The following is a 20,510-nucleotide window of genomic DNA, read 5'->3' on the forward strand; positions in this document are numbered from 1 at the left end:
GCCTTAAAGACAAAACGAATTCCATTTCTGATAGTTATCAGAGCTAATAAATAACCTTTTACACTAACAGCAGTCTAAGGCAAGGTTCTGTATCTTACCGCTTGTGTAGTATAGACATTCCCATGTTCCAACAGTGTGCAATTTTAGGTTCTGGCTGGAGTACCAGTTATGCGCATGTAAAACAACAGCCACACATGACCCTGGCTGTGTGCTCTCCCTCTCTCCTTCTTTCCTTATGCCTGCCCTTGCCTTGCCTATGAAAACATCCCTATGCATCCCTGTAGCCGGGGATAGCCCCACCACTCAAAACCCTCGCTCAGACATTAGCAAGTCACCCATTTGGGTTTGCAGAGTTTCCTGTCTAAAGCAAGACTTCCTTGTGTTTGTTCATTCTTAAAACAAACAAACCACAAATCTACCCTGTCCCCTGACCCCAACAGTCTCCACACCCTCTGTTTGTGCCCATTCCTTAAATAGGTACACAGTATACTAGAACCTAAGGAGATGATGAGAAATAAGACAAAACGACAATGAAAAACTCATGGAATGGGGAAATTACAGCAGAAAACAATCTAACCTAACGATGCCTGAATAACAATCCCATTCCTACCGTTTATTTTAGGCCCTAACTTGGAGTTAATGAGCTATCTGGACAACCCCTCTGAACTAACTCTGAAACAGATTTGATTTATCATAAAATAGTGACAAAGGTAAACAGTCTTCAGGGAATTAATTCAGTTTTTAACCTGCATAATTCCATACTGTCATGGGGCCCACTGTCTCTCTTTCCTTCCCTAAGCTCTCCCTGTCCCCTCCGACCCCTGCCATTTTTTTTTTCTAGCATCTATAGGATGCCCATACCATTTCTGGAGACTCTAAGCTTCCATCATCAAGGCAGAGTCCTTAAAAATGGAAGAGGGGGTTGAAAGAGGGCAGCTTTGAAGATAGAGGATTGGAGTCTCCAGCAATGAGTGTGGGCAGCTTCTAGACCCTGGAAAAAGGCAAGAAATAGTCTCCTCCCTAAAGCTCTAGAATAGAACACAGGCTGTCAGAACATTGACCATAACCCTGCAAGACGGACTTATGTTGAACTTGGAAGCTATAGACTGACAAGAGAATGATTTTGTAGTGTAAACAAACACTAAACAGGAGACATCTGTGGTCACAGGTTGCCACGGCAACCAGAATATCAACCCAGAGGATCAGTGGTTAGGGTGGAAATAGGACCTGATAGAAAACAATAGAGTGGCTTCTTGGAATCCTGTCTGTCTCCAGGGTATGTGGGGATTTGAACTAGTGAGATGAGAAGGGGCCTTGGCAGAGGGTCAAGCCTCTTTGCTTTCCTTCTCAGGACCTGGGAACATAACCTTGAAGAACATTATTCGTGCTTCTACTGTTGCAGGACATCTAGCCATATATGTTCATCCATCCTTATCCTTCAGTCTTTTTCAGGAAAAAAGCCAAGCCCTTTAGCCTGATATGAAATACAATTGCGTGCCAACTGACCCAAACAAACATCTTAATTTGTTCAAATTCCAGGAAATGTTTGATATTTAGACTTAGACCAGATTCCCTACCAATAAGGTTTCCACTCAAATTCAATATACCAGGTTAGGTACTTAGTCAAGATTAATCTATATTTATCAATTTATACTTACTGAGTTCTTCATAGAAATAGGAAAGAAGAGTAGATAAACTGGGCATCTACAAGTGCAGAATCCAATCATTTTAAGGGTCCCACACCCCAGGAAGTATTCATAATGACACAACAGCCTAATGGCTATACATACCAAGGTCTTTAGTGATTGAAATTGGTACATTATGGAAGACTAGTCAAAGCCTACAGTCATTCTCTTGCTTATGGTCAGTATACTCTGAAGTCAAATGTGTGTTAAGCAAACTGCAACCCTCTAGGGGACTGGGAGGCTGAGACCCAGCTAATCCTTTTTCTCACCTAAAGGTGTACTGCTATAAATACTAAAACACCCACTCCCAACTATCCATGACCTTTCATGACCACCTTGATAATAGTCCCACCTGGATTCTAACAGCCTGTTGGAGAAGTGCTACTCTGCCTGTTCCCTGTAGAAGGACTGCAACCCTGTTTACCACCATCTGTAGCCTCATGTTCTCCTGGCTGTGACAGGACTTGTCCCTCTGGCGCTGGATCACTTGTTGGGCTACAGTCGGTTCTGTCTGTTTTGCTTAAATTAGAAATAAAGAAGGGGCGCAAGATGAGACATGAGACTAAGAGACTACATTAACCAGTTTATTATAGGCCTGGCAGAGTACAGAGAGAAAGAGAGAAGAGAAACAAAAATGGCTGACTGCCATGCGCCACAGAGAGAAGTGAAGGGAGGAAGAGAGAAGAGGCAGAGAGACAGAAGCAGAGAGAAGAAAAGAGGGGTAGAGAGAGAGTAAATGGGCAGGGGTCTGTCTTTTAAAGGGGTCCTCTACACCTGCAGACTTAGTTGCCATGGAACCCTAAGCTGACTGAGGTACTGCCTGAGTGGATTCTACCAGGTAACAGGGGCAGGCCAGCATAATGCCTGAACCTTTCACTGTCTGATGACAAGAAAGTGGTATAGTCACCTCACTGGGTTTTCCTCCAGCCTGAACTGGAAGCCTGAGGTCACAAAACTCAGTGTCTTCAGGGGCCAGGCGGGGAAATGTATGGAAGTGCACTGAGCCAAGTATGAAACATACAATACTCCCAGACTGTCTCTTTCTACTTTTGATAAGGCATTAAGCATGAAGACATGGTAGTCCTTGTATGAGGAAATAGCACGGAAAGTAGGACCATACTAGGCAACAAATGATTGACTTTCATGTTGGACAGGCAATAGGGAGTGGTAAGGACAGTAGAAAAACAACCATCAGGCCATGTGACAGCTATTCAGCTCCAGTCCATGACAGCCATCTGGGCATATGAACCTACTATGGTGGTCAGGTAAAACTGTTCTAGATAAAACTACAGTTGGCAATTTTAAGCAGAAGCAAAGGAAACAATTACTTCATGTATCCTTAAAACTCTCTCTTACACACAGATAAAAGCATACATTATACATGGCATATGTTCAAGAAAAGGGAGATTAAACCTCATTTAGCCTCTACAGAAAGGGGGCTGAGTGCTCAGTCTAAGGCCAGCAGCCGTGCATTCACCCACACTGTGAAGCCACGAGGCCACAGGCCCGGCTACCAGCTGCAGACAGCCTCAATTTCCAAAGGTCAAAGTCTCCTAAGGAATGGCAGCTCCCTCCCCATCATGCAGGCCTTCCTGTTGTGCTCTGGGGCCTCATGACACTTCCCAGACCTGTCTATTCTTAGCACCCCAGGCAGTGAAATGAGAGGCACTGCCTGTCATGAGACACTAGTGAACTCCAGCTCTCATTCCTGACCAACACTGAAAATGGACTCCTGACCTAGAGCATGGGACTTTGGCCTACTCGAACTCCCCTAGGTATCACAGCACAGAATCTGTACCATCAATACAGCAAATTCCATCTCCAAAGACCATGGTGTATTTTGATGAGGAAAACAAAGCAAATGACTAACCAGATTACCCATCACTGCTGTTTCCTTCACACCCAAGAGGCTTGGAATATTTTTCCACATCAGTCACACGAGTGGGTGACTGACTGCTAATGTATCGGCTGTTCCAAGTTAGAAATTCCTCAGGGGGTTGATTTGGCAATCTCTTCCTAAGTGCTCACTGTCCTCTTCTAAGCCCTAGGACAACCCACAATGCCACACTCTGCAAGTTACAACCTCAACACCCTTCAGAGATTGGGTGACTTGTGCAGGTACCCCTGCCATGACATTGTGACAACTGACAAAGAATTCATCTTCATCCCAGTTAATAACAGTGGGAAGCTCTTCTTCACAGGCCTGGGGGCAGAGTCAACACCTATAGGCTTCTTTATTAGCCAGGACAGGGGAGGACTGACCCTGGATGTTAAGTGTGAGATACAGGTTGAAGGAGGGTATCAAACACAGAGACACTGACTAGGGCACACTGAGGAGGAAAAGCTGCTGCACTTCAGAGGCCTTCTAGGGAATGGAATGGGTGTGGACAAGGGCTGTGTTCCTGGGTAGCAGACACTGCTCTCCAGGCAGTGGAAGACAATAGTTGCTAGAGGCACACTTCCTCAGGCTTGGGGGGAGGTTATCTCTGCACTCCAGGAGGCATGGGGTCTTTATTTAGTTCTTATAGGATGAAGATAAGAGGGAAATAGCCTCTTCAGGAAGAATGGGGGAAGAAACACAGAATTGTTCTTTATAAGCATCCCAAAAGAACACCAGGCCAACTTGGCAGAGCATGGACTTGGATATCCCTGCTCCTACTCTCCAAGCAAGCACACCCTTAGAGGAAGGCCTGGCCAGTGGGAGATGCAGGTGTGGAGCACAGGGACTGGGAGAGGCAGGAAGTGAGAGAGATCTCATTTCCTCCCAAGGACAGCCAGGCCTCTCTGGACATCCTGCTCCCCCCTCCTGCCATCCTGCAAGCTGCTGTCCAAGCCGGGGGAACCCTGAGGCTTTCAGGGGCTTTTATTGTATTAGAAGCATTTTTCTCATCATAACTGAGACCTTTAGTATTGCATTAAAAAGATGGTTAATTTTCTTAAGCTTCCCTTTAAACACAGAAATAGGATTAGAAGGATAACATGCTCAGATGCAAGCCCATTATTTGATTACGTCTAAACCTAATCCTGCCTTCACCTTGGCCTGCAGAGTCTCCATTTTGGGGTTTATCGGCTGATAATGCCAGGGCTGTCAGATGCTATTACTCGGCTACTATCTGTTGCTACGGGATCCTTCCACTATCAAATGCTGAAGGTTTGAAATTGAATTACAGGGTGAGTTTACAGAGTATTGCCATCTTTGGACCCTTGAGCATATCTTCATCGAGGAAGGAATAGTCCAGATGCCCAAAGAACAGGCCCTTCCTTTAGTAAACTCATTTCCAATAATGCATCAGAAAAAAGTCTTAGAAATAAGCCTGTCTCTCATTAACCAAGTTGGTTTTTTTTTTTTTTTTTTTTTTCACTGTGAAAGATGAGGAAAGATGATATGGCGGATAATAAAAAGATCAGAAGAGGCAACTACGATGAGATATTCTATTACCCTTTCTTGTATACTATAGTTTTCTGCCTCATTTACCTGTTTGAGGAGCAATGTTGATGTCTTGTTTGAACCCAGTGGTTCAAGGCCAGTGCTGAGTAAATGCTGTACAACTGAATCGGGAACCTGAATTCATACCGTGTAAGAATATGCATCTTCTCACTTTTCTAAGCAGTAGAGAAGCAGAAGGTATTGCTAGAGCCGTGGAGCTGGGTGTGAGCCAGGCCTGTGACTAGCCCCAGATCATATGCAAGGACCAACCTCCACCATACTGCTGTGGAGCTGGGCGTGAGCCAGGCCTGTGACTAGCCCCAGATCATGTGTGGACCAGTCTCCAACCTCCTTACTCCAGTAGCTTCTATGTTGCCTTACCTGTCGCAGTGGTTGCACTTAAAGGGTTTTGCACCTGTGTGTTTCCTGTAGTGCCTTGTGAGCTCATCGCTCCGTGCAAAACGCCACTCACATCCTTCCCATGAGCACTTGTAAGGCTTCTCACCTGCAGAAGACACAAAGGACCATGGTCAGCAAGGAAAGATTTCATGCCTGGTCTGCTAGGGTTCTGCTCCTGGTGACGTCTCGGAAAATGGCCTCTCGGGTCATTTTAGTAGTCTATGTTCCCTAATATAGCATGCCACTTTTTTTTTAAAGCCTCCTGGTGTTGTGTTTTCTTTCCTTTTTTTTTAACCTTCAAAAGTGGCTTTACAAGATCTTCAATTCTGGGGCTGTCATTTCAGTTCCCAGAGTCAGGGCATTTCCTTCAACTGGTGAGGAATCAATTTTTATTTATTTTCTATTCCCCGGAGCACTCTGATCCCCATAGTCCAAGCAGAAAGGAAATGTGCTATTTTCATCTGAACCACAAATGCTTCTAATTCTATTTTTCTCAAGAACCTACAGTAATTTACCATTTCAGTCTCCTTTGTCTCTCCTGCCCCCTCCTCTTCTACCACAAACCATAGCCAGGTAGCTAAGTGCTGTGAGAATCATCTTAGCCTCCTAGAACCAGTGTTCCTTTCAGTCAGAGTGACTGGATAGACAGACAGCAGGACCATCAACTGAGAGGAAGACCAAAAAGACTTCCCAATTCCTGGCATTCATGGAGAAAACTCCCAGAGGTCCTAATTAGGAGGTTCCCATTACTCAGTGGCTCTTCTAGAATGTTCATACTGGATCCCAATATACATCATCCCAAAATATTTTAGAAGTCAATTTGTAGAACAGGTTTTAGCCACAGAGAAGCTGCTGAGAAACATGAAATCTGAGCACTTGTGCTGAAGTGACCTTTTCACAGAGTAAATACAGATGGAGGAATATGTAAGAAAATGTGCATGACTTTGCCTGGGGCCTTTAAAATAAAACCATCACATCTGTCATCAGATAGGACAAATATTTATCCTTCTAACTATATAGTGAGCTGGTCCTCATTAAGTAGAAAAATAATGTTTAAAACCCCAATGAAATCATGACATGGAGGCCCTGCCACTGACAAGCAGGTGAGTACAATGGTTTAGGGTCCAAAGTCAACCTCCCTGGTGTCCCATGTCTGACCACAGGCAAGGCTGATTAATCTTGGGTGGCTGTCTAGCTTTAGGCAAGTTAACAGAGTTCTCTGAGCTCCTGTTTTCTCAGAGATAACAATAGTGTGTACCCCTAAAAGGTTTGTAAAAATGAACGATATGGCTTTTATGTTAATTAGAAACCGTAGATGACACATGGGGCCTCACACTATTGAGGGCCAGGGAGATGATGGGTCACTGAAGTGCTTTGATGCATAAGCACAGACACATGAAGAAGCATCTCTGACTCCCATGTAAAAGAGATGGGTACAGCTGTGTACACCTGGAATCCTGGCACTAGAGAGTGAGACAAGCTTAGCCAAGCTGGTGAGCTCCAGGTTCAGAGAGAGACCCTATCTCAAAAACCAAGGTGGAGAACGATTGAAGAAGACACCTGATGCTGACCTCTGACCTCTACATCTAGAACACACATTTGCATATGCATCTGCACGTACACACAGACACACAGACACAGCCACAAGAGCAATACATACATCACACACACACACACACACACACACACACACACACACACACACACACGAGAGAGAGAGAGACAGACACACAGACAGACAGTGAGAGAGAGAGAGACAGAGAGAGAGAGAGAGAGAGAGAGAGAGAGAGAGAGTGTGTGTGTGTGTGTGTGTGTGTGTGTTATTTCAGGCTACAGAGGCTACCTATCCAAAGTACAATGGAGGCATCCATCTTTCTGCATTTTCAATAGCTACGTCTCCCATCACACAACATTTAAGAAACATTACCCAGTTACAGTATTTGACTGATATTTTTCTTTCCACCTTTCCCTCCCTTTAAAATTGACTAAAAATCACTCATAATTCTCCATTTGTATCACCTTGAATAAAAATCAAACATGCTTGAAATCCTTTTTTTGTTTGTTTTTGAGACAACGGTTTTTCCATGTAGCCCTGACTGTCCTGGAACTTGCTCTGAGGACAAAGCTGGCCTTGAACTCACAGAGATCCACCTGCCTCTGCCTCCTTAGTTCTGGGATTAAAGGCATGAGCCACCCAGCCATGCTTGAAATTCTTATTTCATTAAATCGGTGCCTCCCTGAGCTCACTGATCTGGAAAAGACTTAATAAAGGAGAGGAGTAAGATATGAATTTCTTCGTGTGCGTGTCTGTGTGTGTGTGTGTGTGTGTGTGTGTGTTTGTGTGTGTAACACCAAGCACTTTTGGGTTTACTATATTGCTACCCCCTTGATGTGAAACACTGGAAAGAATACACCCACTGAAGAGAACAGTGATGATGTCCTGTCCTAAACACAGGGCTCAGAGGCCAGAGGAGCAGAAAAGACACGGAGTTGGGAATATTCCTTCTTATTCAGGAGCAGGGGCCTTAGGCTGCTGTACTTCCACATTCTGGGCCCAGATCCTTAAGTTGCTCTGTACTGGTGGGGCAGGTCTGTAAAATTCTTTTTTTTGTTTTTGTTTTTTGTTTTTTGGAGACAGGGTTTCTCTGTGTAGCTTTGGAGCCTATCCTGGCACTCGCTCTGGAAACCAGGCTGGCCTTGAACTCACAGAGATCCGCCTGCCTCTGCCTCCCGAGTGCCGGGATTAAAGGCGTGCGCCACCAACGCCCGGCGGCGGCGGCAGGTCTGTAACATTCTTGTTAGTGTTTTCACCATAGTCAGGAAGGCTTCTCCATAGACCCCAACACCTCACCAGATGATCTGAGGTGTGGGCCCACTGATACCTAAAGGCACGGACTCTTATCCTACTAGTCTACCTATGGGAAATTCTGGCCACTTCATGAAAGGGTTAAACTTCTTTCTATATAAAGGAATTTCCCTGTTTGGAAAAGAAAGTCATTTTAGTGGGGGAGGGGAGGCAGGGAAGAAGGGGGGAGATAGGAAGAGGCAGGAGGTAGAGGGGGGGAAGAGAAGAGGGAGAGAGGGGGGAGGGAGGAGAGTGGGGGCGGCATAAGATGAAGGGGAGCAGGGGGAGAAGAGGATGGAGAGGAAAGAAAAGAGGAGGAGGAAGAGGAAGGAAGAAAGGCGGGAGGGACGGTGGCGGTTGTTCAACTGTGAGTGTAATCTTAGTCCCCACTGGACCTTCTCCTTCACCCTGACTTCCTTCCTGTCTACACCAGATACTCCTCCAGGGTATAAAAACGAAGCACATGACAGGTGTGTGACATACAGAATGGTTATGCCATTCATCCCGCTGCACCCCAAGAGTGAACAAAAATGTCCAGGAGAGGGCATTTGAGACAGGCAGATTAATGGGCACATAAAGCATTAGGTCCCGAGTCCCCAGTGGATCACAGAGTAGATGCAGGTGCACATATCACAGAGGCGGCTGCATGCCCAGCTCCTACGCACCCAGCTCCCAGTGCAGGAAGGAGAGCACCCTTCAGAACCCCCAGATTTCAGCCTGAATATCAAGAACCACTTTGCCTCCCTGGCAATCACCTCAAGAAACTTGTTTCCCTGGGGGAGACATGCCACCTCAGAGGTGATTTACAGCTGCACGAGGGCTCTTAAGGAGAGGTAAGGGTGCTGAGAAACACAACTGACATTTATCAAGGTTGAATTACAGCAAGAATTCGTGCGCTCCCACAAAATGGATCTGAAACGAAGTGTGCTCTACACCTGCATGGCATTTTCTCTGCTTCTCACAGGGTCACTCTCCCTAAATTGTGATCAGCAGATCTGATGGCTCAAACAACACTGTCATAAATACTTTCTGACCATGCACCCCAAATATATGTAGATTTATTCATGAATTATATAAATGTACTAAAGTCCTAGCATGTTAGGCTATTGTAAAGCCTATATTCAATAGAGCAATCATTAAAAAGAATGAGGGCAAATTAAATATAAATAAAGTCATACATTATTCTTCTTGCACTCAAAAAGATTGTAAATTAAATATAAATAGAAGTCATACATTTTTCTCACGTGCACTCAAAAAGACGGAGCTGCACAGCCAGCTTCTGAGATCAGGGTCCTGGAAGGCAAAGGGAAGCAGCTGCTCTAGCACCATGCTACTGGTTTGCTTCCATTCTTGGCCCTTATAGTTTAATTCTTCTTCAAGCAGTTGTAGAAGCCTTTGAAAATTCAAATCACAGCCTGTGTCTCTTTCAGGGCACCTTGACATATTATATCTCCATCCCAACTGGCTTCTTTGATATTCTATGGATTTTGTTTTACGTGATTGAAAACATTACTCTGAGGGCTGGGGAGATGGCTCAGTAGGTATAGTACTCTTCTCAAAAGCATGAAGGCTTGAATTTGGAATCTCAGCACCCACATAAAAAAAGCAAGCATTGTGCCACACACCTATAAACGCAGAGCTAGGTGGGTGGAGACAGGATGCATGACACCCACAGGGTAGTCAGTCTAGCAAAATCAGTTACCTCCAGGTTCAGTGAGAGACTGTCCCAAAATAAAAGAGGTAGAGAATAACAGAAGAAGATACCCAATATTGAACTTCATATGCATGCACACACATGTGCACGCAGATTAATACACACACACACACACACACACACACACACACACACACACACACACACACACACAGACACACACACACACACACCATTTTTCTGTGAAAGGTGACAACAGACTATACCAGGCTACCACAACCAATCCCACCTCAAAAAAGATTAAAATGAAATACATATGTTTAATAGTCCATCATTCTTAGGGAAAAAAAAAAGTCTCAAGTCTGCAGAGCCCTAGAGTCTGCAGCTAGCATGACCTGAAGCCTGGCTACCTTTCTCATCTCATCTCCCAATCTCCCCTTCCACCACCTTGCCACTCAGCTGCTCACATGCACCTTTTCTACCTCAGGACCTCTGTCGGACCTTGCTTTCCCCTCTGCCTGGAACATTCCTGTTCCTTCTCTAAATTCTTCATTCAGTCTCTGGCTCAAAGTAGCTCCACCGTCATTAGCCTCTGTAAAAAAGCAGGTGAATGGTGGTGACACTGTGGCTTACACTGTAATCTTTGCATGTGGGAGTTGGGGGCAGCAGGAGGCAGAGTTCAAAGCCAGTTGTGTCTCTAAAAAAAAAAAAAAAATGAAATGAGAGACAAAGTGCAGACTGTCCCTCTATCCACAGCACTTACTCACTCTGAAATGAGAAGATGGCATGGCATTGGTGTGTGCTATTGTTCCCTGCCCCTGCTAGACGGTCGAGCTTCAGGCAAGCATCCATTTTGTCCATTGCAATGCTAACAGCCCCTGTAGCACCCTGCAGCACCCCTCCCCACAGAACATACTAAAACAACAACAACAACAACAAATCTCCCAAACCTACTGCACCTGCATTTCAGCAGAGACTGGAGTCCACAAAGTAGCAAGATAGCTCTTGCTGGCTTAAGAGGTAAACATGCGCTTGGCTGTTTAAGTCTGCCATTCCTCTTGGAAGTGAACTAAATGTATTCCTTCACCATCAGGGGTCATTTCTATCTCTCCCCATCTCTCAGAGCCTAAAGAAATAGAGTGCTGACCACCTTCGTCTCACACCTAGGACCTAGGCCTCCTGAGCAATTGCCCCCTGGAAAGTGAAGTGCATCAGCTTATGAAGCCCATTTATAAAGGCTGCCTCTGGGGCTCCAGAGCATCCCTGATGGAGCAGATGCACGGGGCTTCAAGTTCACCTTTAAGATACAGATGGTAGCATGAAATATGAGCATGGAGCGGAATTGTGCACTCAAGGATTTTTAAAAGACCCTTGTAAAATGCACGTTGTGCATGCAGATTTCCTAAGTCTACTTCCTGATCTATAGAATGTCATTCTGAATCCATGTCTTAAGAAGAAGGGAACTTTGACATGGTTAGAGCTCTGAAAGGGCTAATTTGAATCTTTACTTATTTGCAATGTGATTACCAGGTATCCTGGTACATCCTGCTCTAGTCCTTTCAGGACTTGGCTTAAGAATGCAGACATTTCTCAGATTAGGAAATGGAGAGGATGGAGACTATTGCAACGGGTTCATTTTTCCTTTAAGGACAGTCAGAGGCCATTGGCAAAGGACCCACCACTTGCTTCCACACCCCACTCAGCAGCACTAAAGATTGCAGCGTGGCGCCCAGGGACTGAATCATCAAGAGAGACAATGTTTTCCAACACCGGAAACAGGACAACCAGCAAAGGTCACTCCACAGCTTGGCCACGCCAGCTCAGGCTGTAGGTACCACAGTTTAAAAGTACTGAGTTACTGATGGTCTCTGCTTTGGAAAATTGCCCGGGTTTCTCTTTGATTCCAGCTGTATCTTAAGTAGTTTCTCTTCTTTTCCAATAAAGGATTGGCTGACTGATAGAAAATAAGACAAAGACTGTACTTTGCCAGAATATCGAAAGCATCTCCAACAGCTACTACATAAAATAAAGCGTGTCTTCATTGATCCATGCTCCGAGTTGATTTCCCCTATTACTCCCTCACCCAAGGCCTCCCAGGTGCTAGGATCTAAGCTATTGCATTTACACAAAGCAAATTACTATCTATTCTATTATTTTTTACATTTATTTCTTCAAGCAATGGCCAACTTAGGTCTCTGTAGCCTGAGTGTCTACTTTAGGATGGCCGTTCAAAAAATAAATAATGTAAATCACATCCTCAGATATACAAGTCCTACTCCAGAACTCGGAGAGAGATGGGAGGGGCTCGGGCTTACTCTCACAGCCTCAGATAGCTGTGCTGACCAATACACCGGACACAAGAGGCATGTGGTTGTTCGTACTTGAAATGTCCTGAGGGAGCTAAAGAGCCTGGCGCTGTAGTTATAAAATGGACCCAAGAAACTGAAGCAGTGTACGACGCTTTGTGCTCTTAGCAGGACTACATTCGCCACTGAAAGTTGAACATAGGGATTCAGATACGCCATCAAAAGTAATACATACTAAATTTTGAGGACCCACTCTAAAAGGAGTGGAAAACATGACACATTAATACATTTTCATATCTATTTTGTGTTATCACATTTGTGTGCATTGGTTTATGCACAGTATGTGCATTGGTTTATGCACAGTATGTCGCTAAAATTAAGTTTACCTGTTTCTCTTTTATTTTTTGGCAGTGCCTTTGTTCAAGCTGAGCAAGAATTCTGCCACTGAGCTAACCCCTCCCCCACCAGCCTTCTTTTTATGGAAATTAAATAAAATAAAAACTCGCCTTTGTGGCAGACATATATTTCTGCTCTGAAATGAACTTCACACGCCCCATGACCAACTTAACCTTAGAGGTTCATGCTCCCAAATATTACCCTATCGCTGCCTACGTCCATCACACAACCTTATACCCAGTGTGGACAGCTTTCTCCCACACTCATAATATTGCACAAATTCTCAACTATAAGAGGACCGAAGAGAAACTTGGTAACCCCGCCTCAGTTATGGTGGACCCTTAAACCTACTTACTCCTTTTCCCCCTTCTCGCTCCTGTCTCTTATCTCCCTTTCTGGAAGGCTCTGGCAAAACTCCCCAAATGTAACAGCAGCCCTCCCTCGTTTGGAGGATTCTCCCAACAATGGGATTGATCGCCTGAGACACCTTCTATGGCAGAATCTATTTTGAGAATCTCTGTGCTTGAATTTGGCCTAATCAAGTGATATTCAAGGCAGGATGTCAAGGTGAAGGCAGTAAAGGTGTGGAAGGAAGGAAACTGTTTGGTTTAACAGCGCCATGTGTTAGGAGCATGGGAACACACGCTTGCAGCATTCAGGAAATGTTCATTCAACCAAAAGACTCAACGACTTCTCAGTCTGATCTCCAAATAGATGGATAGAGTCTCTCCCTGGCCAGATAATAGATTCCTGACCATGGCCAGGAACCATGATTAACTTCCCATTCAGAAAGCATAGAGTAACCCCCCCCCGCCCGCCGCCGTGTGTGTGTGTGTGTGTGTGTGTGTGTGTGTGTGTGTGTGTGTGTGTGTGAATAAGCACACACATACAACAGAAGCAGCATAAAAATATTTTAGCCTCTTTGTAGCTACATTAAATTTCACCACAGAAAGTGTAAGGTACTATTGAGCTATGCCATTAACATATATATGTTAATTTTGACATATATATGCTAAATTACACACACACATATATATGGCACAAAAGTGCCATAAGAAGCCCAGCATAATCACTATTTTTAGTGGTTTTATCTCCCATAGCAACCTCTCTTGCAGCGGATAATCTCCTATTGCAGGAGTTCTCTTATTTCAGTTTGCACTAGAGCCCCTTTAAAGTCTAGGAAAAAACAGCTGGACTCCACCCTGAGCATCTGATTCACTAGAGGGCTCAGGAATCTGCATGTCTAGCAAATTCCTAGTCAATGCTTCAGAAACCATTGTTCTAAAGGGGGAAATGGATTATTCGATTCTACCTTTGTATGATAACAGTGTGTCCTCACAGAGTCAGTCACCAGTTACCTTCTTGAAGACAGAGTTCTCGGAGCTGGAAAGATGGCTCAGTGGGTAAAAGCACTACCTAGGCATGCCCAGAGCCTGATGACCAAGTTCAACTCCTGGACCCCATGTGAAAAGAACCGGATGTGGTGGTGTACATCTGTAATCCCAGCACTTCTAGATGAAATGGGAGGTGGAGACAGGAGACTCATCTAGAAGCTGGAGTACCAGCATAGCTGCCAAAACTAGAGCGACTGACCTAACAAGGGGGATGGTGAAAACCAACTCCGCCATTGTCCTCTGTGTGTTTCGGCGCATGTGCTCACCTGCTCTGAGGAAACCTAGTGAGTGAATATGACTGATGAACCACAAAGTCCCTCTCCAATGGAAGGTGTTACTTAATCTGTGATGGGGGTAGCAAAAAAAAGGATCTGGCACCACATGAGAGGCCAGAAATGGTGGGAACAGAGGCTCCTGTCACGTGCACACAAGTAAGGACAAGGACTCAAGGACTTCTTCATGAGACTTACACTGGAGTGCTGGGAGCAAACTGAGTCACATCTCTGGCTTACCCTGCCTGCCATGCACAGCATGGTCAGAAAAATACACAGAACCAGACAAGTCCTTTGGGGCCATGTTCTACCGTTTCAGTCTTTAGGAGGTAAAATGTCAGGTTCCTGTTGACTGTGTTTAAAACGGAGGGAAACTGGGTTGGTCATGAAATCAAGGAGACAGCCTAGTTGCTGAAATAGGTTTAACCACAGAAAGTTAAGAAGTTTTTTTCAATGTGGAATGTGTGATGCCATCTGAAGCATGCCCAAGGACAGTTGTAGTCAACTTTCTTGTTTAATTTAAAATGTATGAAGTGTTCTCTTATGTTCCAGTGAGGCCAACACAGCAGAACAAAATCCCACAATGATTAGGATAGGTGCACTGTTATTCCCACAAGGCTGTAAACTCATTTACACATTTGGGCAGAAAGCAGCAATTGGCTACACAGCAAGTTCAAGGCCAACAATCTCAAAGAAACACCCCTCCAAAGAGAAAAGGAAAGAGGGACAAATGAAAACCCTAACAGCACCCATATCTGGCATTCTATGTCCTCAAATATGAACAGGAAATCATGACCACTTGAAATTGAGACAGTTTACCTACTACTATTTTTTTTAAAGCACCAAGATACTTACAAAAATATTTTTCCTGTTTTGTTTGCATTTGGTTTGAGTTTACTTTTAAAACTTATCTTTATCAGTTATTTTAGAGAAAATCTAATGAAAGCTTGATGTCACTTGGAAATTTAATATATTTTGCTGATGACTGGGTTACAATACAGTTCAAGACCAGGCATATGTTAAATTTGAAGAAGAAAGTTACTAAAGCATTCATCTTTCTCCTTTCACCATCATGTGAACTAATTTGAAATTGATATATAAGATAATTCTTTCATTTACTACTAAAATGATTCTTCCCTAAGTAGTTTCTAACATTCACACTGATATTCAGGTGAGAATTTGATTGTTAAAAATATGAGCTTTATTTATATTCACCTTTGGTCAATCCTTGGGATTTGCTTTCAAATATAAAGACAGTCATAAAGGATTAAAGAACAGGCTTTCACTACAACAAAAACTGTAAAGAATAAAGAATCTTGAAGACATTCATTAGGAGGCCTCTCCGACAATACCTGCACCCCCTAAAGATCCAATCTATTTCAAAGGCTGACAGCCCCAGAGTGTACATACAAGTGAGTACAGCAAGGAGTCTATTCTTGATTGGAGTTTGATAGTAAGAAAAGGAACAATTGTGGCACATCCAAGTCTGCAGGCCCTGTGGTACCCCCCGCCCCCACCCCCCCACACCCACAGGGGATCTCTAGGAAGCTAAGGATAATGTGAGGTGGCTGCCATTTGGGAATCATAGAACATGGAGGGGATGGGATGCTCAGGACATGTGAGAGGGCACAGCATTATAACAAGTCAGAGCTGAGATATATGGCAGTCACCAAATGACACATCCAGTTGATGGCATCTAATGTTGTCTTCGATATGCTGCACTTTTCTTTAGTTCTACTAAAAATTGAATAATATAAGACTGAATTACTATTAGCATGAGAAGTTAGCTTTCTACTATGTATGCTATAAATATGAAAAGAAATATGTATTTTTTAAAAAATGGGACAGCATTATCCAAAACCACTTCAGGATTGCTTTTTGGAGCTATAAAATGACTGGAATCAGCATCCTGAGTATGTTTTGATTAAGATCCATGATGATATTTTGTTATTCCCTGATTATACAACTCCGATGGTGGAGATGTAGCCTAAATGTACCAATTTTCATGAGATAATTTGCTCATGAGAAAATTTAACAAGTCAAAAATGCAATTCTATCAGACCCTAAAAAAGCACAAATTAGAGAATTTACACAGAGATAATGGAGGGCAGACACCTCCTCTGGATGAGCTACCTTTCACTAGAGTATGTGTGGGTCTAATTCCTTTAGAGACAAATGTCAAACAAGTGAAGGCTTATGTCATCAATAACCTACAAAAATATCTCTTCCAAAATGATCAAACTTTTTTTCAGAGGTTGAATCTTTCTATTATCTAAATCAATCCAACTGTCTATTTTATCTTAGTATAAAAGTCCAAGACAATGCTAACTCAGAAGAGAAAATCTACATCAGATGCTGTTTCCAGGCCACTGCTGAAGTGACTGAGAAAAGATATCCATGAAACTTTGCCGTCTGCTTTTCTACCTTGTCAGCTATTTACCATATCTAAGACATGGTATCTCCATCCTCTCTTTCTAAATGCCACCACCTCTCCAGACCTCTACTTACTGGAGTGCCATTGGCATGCACTCATAAGATGTCTGTCTTCCACATGTCACCCCCTACTGAAGTATTTTGCCTCCCCCCAAATTTTAGTCTTCACATCTTCAGTCTTTGGCCACCTGTCTTCTAGTTCCTGGAGATAGTTATCTTTTTATGTCCTGATTTTCCCCACCCACTTGAGATGCAAAGCGTTCTTTAAACTGGGACATTTTTACACTCAAAATCCAATAAATACTAAGTGCAGAGTGTGTGACCAGGCACTGGGATAGACATTTGGCTTTTTGTCTTTGTCATCATTCACAATCTAATATAGGCTCAGATACACTGTTTGAATCCAATATAACACTTGCCAATTAACAAATCAGATATTGTTATAATAATAAAAAAAAGTGGTGTGTGAGAGAAAGATGCCATGTAACAGAGTTTAAGTGGAGGGGTGTTTTTTGGGGGAAAGGAATCATAAAAAGAGGAAAGGGGGGGGGAGATGGACCTCCCGGGACAGGAGTAGCAGGAGAGAGGAAAAGGGGGAGAGAGACAGAGACAGAGAGAGACAGAGACAGAGAGGGAGAAGTATGGGAGGGAGGCAGGGCCCTTTTAAAAGGGAACACAGTGAATGTGCACAGGTAGTGCTCTTAGCAGCTGCAGGTGAGGGTGTATCCTGCTAGAACCCTAAGGACAGGCCAGTACAGATGCCTGAATACTAACAGCCATCAAATCCAATAATATAAAAGCTTGTTACCACCTTGCCTACCAGATCCGCAGACCTTTAAGATATATTATCCACAGAAAACATACCAGGTCCAAATCTCAGACTTCTTCAATTCACTGATGGTCCCTGCTTTGTAACACACTGGGTTCCACCAGCATTAGTTCTAATATGCATCACCAATTACATGGCTAGAGAGGAAAGCAAATGGCAAAGAGTGGTTCCATCAGAGAAATCCCAGGGGGAAAGCATCAGGCATGCACACAAATGATGCAGGGCCCAGGGTGTTTGGTAAGTGTGTGTGTGTGTGTGTGTGTGTGTTGTCATGTGGAGAGGAAAAGCCTTATAACTCATTAGGATCATTAAAGCAGAAGCCCCCAAAGGAGAACAGACATACTGAAATTTGAAGAATGCCAGGGACAAGGGTATTCCAAAGAGAAGGGACAAATGAAAAGGCCCAGGGACAGGCAGCAGTGGCATATCACAGCAGAGGAGAAGGGGGAATACTTGAGGAACAACACTAAGAGCAGATAGACAGATGCTAACAGCCAGACCAAGGAACTTAATAACAAACGGATGGGGTTGAGGCCAGAGTCCCAGTTTGTGACACTTGTATGTACAGAACCTGACACAACGCATGGCCTTCGTAAGTCCAGAAGCCTCTACTCTGGGAAGTGTCAGTAGCAAAGGTAGGCTTTCTCTCTCTCTCTCTCTCTCTCTCTCTCTCTCTCTCTCTCTCTCTCTCTCTCTCTCTCTCTCTCCTCCCTCCCTTCTTCCCTCCATCCTTTCTTGGTCTAGAAGAGATTTATCATACTGAACAATCTGTTTATAGTTCTAGAACTACAAAACCAATGACCCCTTTAAGGACAACAACAATCCACCTCAATGTTCCCAAGACTCAGAAGACTGGAGATGGGTCAGAGACCTTCCACTAACACACACACACACACACACACACACACACACACACACACGCTTCTCTATCTTCCACCCTTTCTTCAAGCAAGCACTGTCCCCTCCATTTGACTTTGTCCTCTGTCTGACACTCCCTAATAGGGATTATCAAGAAGAACACACAATGAAGGAGCCATCCATGGAATCTACACTACCACACACTCAACCTGCCCTTCCCCTCAAAGCTATAATCACCACAAACACCCAACACCCACACATGCAGGAGCACCCCCACACAATCTGTCAGACTACAGAGCCCTAACCCTAAACAGCCTACATTTTCTCAGTGCTAAACCCACAGCTATAATATTTTCTCTTTATTCTTTTACTGAAAAAAATGAAGGCATCCTGGGAAGAAAATGTCAAATGCAATTTGCCTTTGCATTCTGGAGGGAGAAAAGGTGAAAGAAATATTAGCGTGCGGCCAATCTGACCCCACAGTCTTTGCTCTCCCAAGCTAGTGATTTTGCATTCACTTCATACTATTCTAATAGTGCTATATTCTCAAGGCACGCAAAGGTACGTTAAACTTCCAATCAGAACATCTGCCACCTCCCAGGAGCTTACCTTCCACACTTACTTTGATTCCCAATGCACTACCAACTAGAATGTGCTAGGATTTTCCCTGGCCATGCACCACATTGGGAACTTCACAAGGCAAGTGAATATATAAATATATCTGCATTACAGGCCAAAAGAGAAACTACATCTTAGGGCAGAAGCATACAGCACTGACTGCTTCTGCTTATGCACTTCTTGTCCGCAGGAAGAGCACAAACTGATGACCACTAAGAATAAAGATTCTATTTGACCAGGCACATACCCATCACCAGAGTATTTCAGGCGCTACAAGCTCAGGGAAGATTGGGCTAATAGCAAGACCCTGCTTCAAAAGGCCTCAAAAAGCAACAAACAAACAAACAAATAAATAAATAAATAAATGATCTCCACTCCTCTGCAGTTGCTTGCTGCCATATGACTAAGCCCTGGCCGATGAGTTATGAGTGGAAGTGACAAGTGCAATTTCAAGCTGCACTTTTAAAGGTTGGGGTAGCCCCATGGTTTCCCACTTTTAAAAGAGCTGTGTGAAAAGCGGGTTCCTGGAAAGCAGCCCTACTGGGAGCCATCTTAAATAACAGGGACAAGCAATTCCTTAAAACGTGATCCCTATGGAGAAGGGACACAGGACAGTGGTGAGTCTAGGTGTTGAGCAACATCTTAGAACAGAGCTAAGAGCCCAGGTTTTTCATGCAAAAGGGAATCTTACACAGAATCCTCAGCTAGTTTGGATCTTGAACACAAAGCTCTGTTTAGGACCCAGAGAATTTACAAGACAACAGAAACAAGCAGATGAAAATGACACATGTCTAAATGACCAGGACCTCCAGCATAAGAACTACTCCACCACTCCGTCACACTTTCCCCCCTTCAGTCAGTCATGTTGCCAGTCCTAGGAGAGGGATCTTGTATGAAAATACAACTTAGTTGAAACACATGCTCATGCACATATAACACATAGACACTCCTCCCCAGCAGGGGGCCTGGGTTCTAGCCCAGCTCTAGGAATCACTACATATTCTTACACACTCTTCGAATCATCTTTCTTCAACAAAATGGAACTAATTCCTTGCTTGACAAGAGCCCCACAGGTCTATTGTGAAGTACAAGGAAAAAAATAAGATCTCTAAAGACCAGTGTGAAGGTAGAAGATGACAAGTCCTGAGACTGGTGTTTCATTTATATTCCAGCTTTTCAACACATGATGTGGCACTGGTTAGAAAACCAAAGGGTTTAGGCCACGAAGCATTAGCTAAGCACCGCGTTCATAAACACAGCCCAAAGTCTAAACATTGCTAAACTATGGCGTGTAACTCACCACGTCATACATCCCATTCAGCAAAATGTATTTCCCTTTTCTATCAGATGCAGAATCAAACCTTGAAGGGATGTTTATATTTCTTGCCTGCTAC

General features: G+C 43.9%; 1 protein-coding gene across 5 annotated transcripts in view; it reads right to left on the minus strand.

Annotated features, from left to right (window-relative positions):
• Klf7 (Kruppel like factor 7) overlaps nt 1-20,510 on the minus strand; it is a 91,132-nt gene that overhangs the window by 6,657 nt on the left and 63,965 nt on the right. For all 5 annotated transcript variants that reach the window (XM_027397088.2, XM_027397087.2, XM_027397086.2 and 2 more), the window contains one exon: nt 5,494-5,617. In XM_027397088.2, the coding sequence (XP_027252889.1) occupies nt 5,494-5,617 (124 nt within the window). The remainder of the gene's footprint in view (nt 1-5,493; nt 5,618-20,510) is intronic.

Source organism: Cricetulus griseus, chromosome 2 (assembly GCF_003668045.3).
Source record: "Cricetulus griseus strain 17A/GY chromosome 2, alternate assembly CriGri-PICRH-1.0, whole genome shotgun sequence".
Lineage (NCBI taxonomy): Eukaryota > Metazoa > Chordata > Mammalia > Rodentia > Cricetidae > Cricetulus > Cricetulus griseus.